At 31.2% G+C, this 6,000-nt stretch overlaps 1 protein-coding gene across 1 annotated transcript; it reads right to left on the bottom strand.

Annotated features, from left to right (window-relative positions):
* Window positions 1-392: 392 nt before the first annotated feature.
* Window positions 393-3,773, bottom strand: LOC25492711 (4-hydroxy-3-methylbut-2-enyl diphosphate reductase, chloroplastic). Its single transcript, XM_013600911.3, has 10 exons — window positions 3,435-3,773; window positions 2,802-2,998; window positions 2,160-2,339; window positions 1,917-2,048; window positions 1,742-1,816; window positions 1,555-1,660; window positions 1,358-1,452; window positions 990-1,175; window positions 787-873; window positions 393-569 (listed from the first exon to the last, which is right to left on the bottom strand). The coding sequence occupies exons 1-10, from the start codon at window positions 3,658-3,660 to the stop codon at window positions 504-506; spliced, it is 1,350 nt and encodes a 449-aa protein (XP_013456365.1). The 5' UTR covers window positions 3,661-3,773; the 3' UTR covers window positions 393-503.
* Between the last annotated feature and the right edge of the window lie 2,227 nt (window positions 3,774-6,000).

The raw sequence follows: 6,000 nt of genomic DNA, 5'->3' as shown, positions 1-6,000 counted from the left end.
TTAAACATAATATATAGACATAATTTTAAACATAGTATTTTAAACAATATATATAAACATAAACCGGTCATCAGGGACAAAAAACTAAAAAAATATATAATTAGGAGTATGAAAACATTCCGTTTTAGTTTTAAAGGATTAATTCAAAATTTGCTGCATTTTGGACAAAAATTTTATTTAAAGATCACTTCTCTTTTTATTGTACTGATCTATTCCTGTTTTCATAATATTCGAATGATAGCACCATCACTGGTCAATAGAGACATATTTTCATCTCCTTGCAGCCAGAGTATACAAATGCATGGATGATCCTAAATAGATTGGTCTATGATGACAAGGTGATAACTTATACAAAACACTACAACAAAAAGCAACATTTAGAAGAATTCATTTAATATAACATTGAGGCTTCTCATTGATAAATTCTTCAACTGTAACAGATTCTGTAATTTCAAGTTTATCCTGTTATTTATACATTTAATAATGTATGTATCAAACCTACATTACGCGAGTTGTAGTGCTTCTTCCCTTTTCAAATCAAACACCTTGATAAGAGCATCTTCAACGACCTGTGTGAAATTCAATGATGCAAAATAATTATTAAAAAAACTTACATTGGATATTATCAGCGAAAACTGAATGGAACACAAAGTATTTGAAATTTAAATGAACTATATGGGTTGCAAAAGCATATTTCATTACACAGGCATGTTAATTTACAAAAAACTAACAAGAGTGGAAGGCCAAAGGTTTTTATAGATTCACATGCAAGGCAAGAGAAAATACCTTGTCAGGTGTGGATGCACCAGATGTTACACCAATCCTTAATGGACCCTTTGGTAGAAAGTTTTCTTTCTCCACAAGCTCGCCATGCTGAAAGATGAAAAGATAAAACATTATTATTACTGGTGAAAAAGAACTATGTGTAACTGCATCTTATGTTTACTGTATCAGATCCTGGTCAATAAATCTCTTTTATCGATGCTTACATTCAACTTGTATGCTATTCTGTTTCCTGGGCCAATTCTTTGCTCGCTGTCAATCCAGTAAGAAGGAATTCCGCGTTCCTCAGCTATCTCTTGTAGATGTGATGTGTTGCTCGAGTTCCAGCCACCAACAACTAACATAAGATCCATATCTTTCTCCACCAGCTTGTAAATAGCATCTTGTCGCTCCTGAAAGGAAATTGAATTCAACTTTTTTTATTAGAATAATGGCATACAGAATGGCCATTGCGACAGAAAAACATATTATACATAATACTGCTAACTTAATAACTTATATTACAAGATCTGCAATCACATTTTATCTAATCCAAAATAAGCAATAACATCAAGGACTGGCGAAGTTAAAATACCTGAGTAGCATCACAAATTGTGTTGAAGCTTATGAAGTGCTCAGTAACGTTTTCCACGCCATATTTGCGCATCATAGTCCTCTCCACTAGTCTGCCTATAAAATGATCAACAAAATACATATCACAGTTAGTTATAATTTATAAATAGAGCACATGAGAATCTCTCTGCCCTTAACTCCACAGCAAAAAAATCTAACCAATCTCTTCAGTCTCTCCCTTGAGCATTGTTGTCTGATTTGCAATGCCAAGTTTTATCAGGTCACTGTCTGGATCAAAGCCCTTAGAAAGTGCAAATTTAAATTTCTGTACAAGAAAAATCAAATAATCACAACATTGAAGGGTTTTGAAAGCAAGATCAACTACACGACAGGACAAAAGTCGAACCTCGAAAAATGCCTCTCTAGTTGAACTGGATCCATTAAATTCACCACCAAGAATATAGTCGCAAACATATTCAGCCTGGATGAATTTGTCAATTATGCAAAAATTACAACAATATCTTCAAGTTAAGGCATTCAACGCACATAAAATTGACTACTATCAGCAACTAAGGACAAACCTCTGCCATATTTTTCACAATTATGTACTTCCCAGCAAAAGATGCAGTTGCTACGGTTTCCTCATGGGCATATTTACCATGAATTATCGAGGTATAGTCTCCTTTTTTGTGCTTTTCAACAACATTCCATACCTTCAAACAATTCATCAAAGAAATAATCTCAGTATTTGTTGGTGCATATTGATATATGAACTGAATAGATGCAAACAAGCAAATTTGAAAGACATTCTTACATATAGATACCTTTGAAACCCACGGGCAAGTTGTATCAACGATTTGAACATTTTTCTCACTCAAAGTCAACATCTCGTCAACTGCAGCTCCAAAAGCAGGCAATATGACTACATCACCCTTGTTGACAACCTCAAATTGTTTCTTCCCTTCTCCAATAGGAATATTCTGTACTTCCATATCCTCTAGCCGCTGCATCAATCATCAAGCACAACAATCAACACAATTAATCATGTAAAAAGACGGCATGTGGAAGAAAACAAGGCACTGACAGTGATCAAGTTCAAAATAACTGTTTGATACTACCTCTGTCCCTAAATATAAGACCTTCTTGAGAAAATTCTTTGTCCCTTTTTATAAGATCCCCTTTGAATTTTCCACTACATTAATTATTCCTATACCAATATACCCATATTTATTTTACGCCTTTTTCTACAATCAACAATAAATATGATGTTGAGAACATAAATTATCTCCCTCTCTTGATGGATAAACTTATAAAAACATTATTAATGACTAACAAAATAAAATTAATATTGCTATCAACTTTCTTAATTCCCATGATTTGACTAAGAGTCCTATATTTAGGGACGGAGTATAACTTAATAATTGAAAAATTCAGAGATCATTGAAGGCGAAAGGAAATGAATATACCTTATTAACAGTTGGGTTATGGATAATTTCATTGGTAATCCAAATTTTTTCATCAGGAAATTGTTTCCTGGCTTCATAAGCAATTTGAACAGCCCTCTCAACCCCCCAGCAAAATCCAAAGGATTCGGCTAGCATCACAGTGACATTACCCCATGTATACTCAAACCCATTTTCCTTCAAAGTCTTGATGACATCACCTGAAATTACAAAAATTGTACACACAAAATCATTATTCATTGCAAACACACACACACATAGTGAACTAAGGTCTTCTTTGGATAAACACCTCAATTAAGCTCGTATAGCATAAGTGTTTATTATCATATAAGTGCTTCGGCAGCATAGCATATCTAAAGAAGTTCAACACAAAGTTCAAGCTCAATTTCAATAAAATCAAATTAAACCATCTCTACAAATCAATTGAGCAACAAAAGCCATCAAATTTATCATCTTATGTACCAAACTCTATGAAGAACTTTCTCAAACATGACATTGACACGTTGACACAGATAATCATTTGACAAAATTGAATAATTAAATGTAATACATATAAAAATAAGCTAAACAAAGATTTTTCAGCTGAATTCCAATAAGTGAAATTGTTTTGACTTGAAAAGAAAAAACGTAACATACTTGTGTACTCGCGATTCATGAGTTTGAGGGTCTCTTCTTTATGACCAAAGCCTTTGCGGTTATAATTCTCACTTCTTGTGAGATTCTTACGGAAGAGTTTTGGGTCGAAATCGGCATCGGCGGAGCAACGGACGGAGAAGAGTTTGCGGCAGCGGAAAGTGGTCGGAGAAGGAACGTCGATGCGGGTGGCGGGGAGACGTAGGCAAAGATTCGAACAGAAAGCCATTGAAGATACTGTCAGGACAAAGACAAACGGGGGTTGTTCTGTTTTGATGATGATGTTATGTCCGCAAAATCTTGCTCTCTATTTATTCGTTGTCTTAGTTCGTTCAATAGAAATACTAATAGCTTTAATAATTGAATCATCATTTAATATGTAGTAACGGCTTTCTTCGTTCACATTATAAATAAGGTTTTTTTTAAATTATCTTTGAAAATTTATGGATAATTTATTTAAACCAATCAAAAAATTTCATGTGTACTCCATTAGAATAATAATATTTATTATTTTATTTTGCAAAAATTTAGCATGTATTTTATTATTTGCATATTCACCCATCTTAAATTAATGATTTTTTATAATTTAAACCATCACAATAATTAAATTTCTCCTCTAATCCAATCACTCTCCAAACCTCTTTTTTTATTAAATTTGGGTTCATTCCAAGCTGGGTTTATCAAACAGCAATCCAGAGAATTTAATGCCAAAGATCATGCATTCATTCCAATTTAGTTGAACGACTTGACAAAAATCATTAAAAATTAAAATTATCACTCGTGGAAATCGAACTTGAATGCACCCACTTATTTGAAATGTTTTCCCAAACCACTTGACCAATATATTTTTTATGAATTAAATTGGAATGCAAAAATATGTTCTTAGTGAGCAATTTTTTTTTTTTTTTTGCAGTGACTTATAACCTAGCTTTAGTAAAAATAATAATAATCATTTTATATGTGTATATTTATGAAATAGTAAATCTTTCTTAAAAAATAAAAATAAATTCATTCAATTGATTTTTTATATTGTAAATATCATTCTTTTATATAAATTCATACTTTTATATAGATTCGATGAACTACAACATTGTTTCATTTGTGATAAACCGAATTTTGACTTATTTTAGGTACTATCTTTCATTTGGATCAGATAAATTGTTTAAAGGTATTAATTTTTTTTTTTGCAGAGTCTTATAAGTTATAACCTAGCTTTAGTAAAAAAAAAATCATTTTATGTGTATATTTATGAAATAGTAAATCTTTCTTAAAAATAAAATATGAATCATTCATTTGATTTTTTATATTTTAAATATCTTTCTTTTATATAAATTCATACTTTTATATAGATTCGATGAACTACAACAATGTTTCATTTGTGATCAACCAAATTATGATTTATTTTAGATAACATTTTTCATTTGGATCAGATAAATTGTTTAAAGGTATTAATTTTTTTTGCAATGTCTTATAAGTTATAACTTAGCTTTAGTAAAAAAAAAAAAAAAAAAAAAAAAAAAAAAAAAAAAAGGCTTATTTAATTCTTTGGTTTTATTTTGGTCTCACAATTAATAAAACTCACGTGTTAGTCCTTCACTTTTCCCACAGTTTGCCAAATAAATTAACTTTAACCTCAAATATCTATGGTGAACCCACTGATCCACTATAGATCCTATTATTTTTTTAATATAAACCGTTTGATCTTTTTTAATAAAGAAGGATTGCTAGATCATGCATGTCCACTGTATCTTACTGTGAACCAACAACACCTAGCATTATATCTCATACTTCATCTTCTTCCTTCCCCTCATTCATCACCTTCATAAAAAAAATCCAGAAAAAATTCAGATAACCACCATCAAAACCTCTTTTTCAAAACCACCATCAACACCGTTGTTTATATATCCATCATTTCAATCCCTCTCTCTCTCAATCGAACCCACGCACCCCAAATCCGTATTCGAATTCGACAATAAAAAATTGAAGTTGGGATTGATTTTTTATTGAGAAGTCAAAAATGAAAGAGAAGGAGGAGAATGCAATGAAGATGATAGAAGGGGAAATGGTATCCGATGGAGAAGAGAGAGCATGAGAGGTAAGGAATAGTTTAGGAAAAAAGGGTTTAAGGGGAGAGAGTAGATCGGGATTGAGAGAGATAGATTGGGAAAAAAATCAATTTTTTTTAAGCTTTGTCATTGAGAATTATTGTGATTACATCTATGATTCTGGAATTCTTCTGCTTAACAGTCCTTCTTGGTTCAGCAAAAACGATGCAAATCTATAGGAAGATGAATTGGGTTAGAAATTGGAATAATAAGGAATGAATGAATATGAATCAGAAGAAGCAAAGAGATATTCTTGACGTGGGAGAAAAGATTAATGAGAATTAGAATCTTGTCCAAATATTATGTAACAACATAAGAATCTTAAAAAAATTCCTTTAAATTTATCTATTTATTTTTTAAAATGTTGGATCTTCTTGTTGTTGATTGATGATTATGGATTTTGTTTTAATGGTATAATTGGGATAATAAAAAAGTAAGTATTAAATATACTCATATAGTTTGTT

This window comes from Medicago truncatula, chromosome 4 (assembly GCF_003473485.1).
Source record: "Medicago truncatula cultivar Jemalong A17 chromosome 4, MtrunA17r5.0-ANR, whole genome shotgun sequence".
NCBI classification, from domain to species: Eukaryota; Viridiplantae; Streptophyta; class Magnoliopsida; order Fabales; family Fabaceae; genus Medicago; species Medicago truncatula.
The sequence above is the reverse complement of the archived record's forward strand: the minus strand, read 5'-3'. Positions and strand labels throughout refer to the sequence as shown.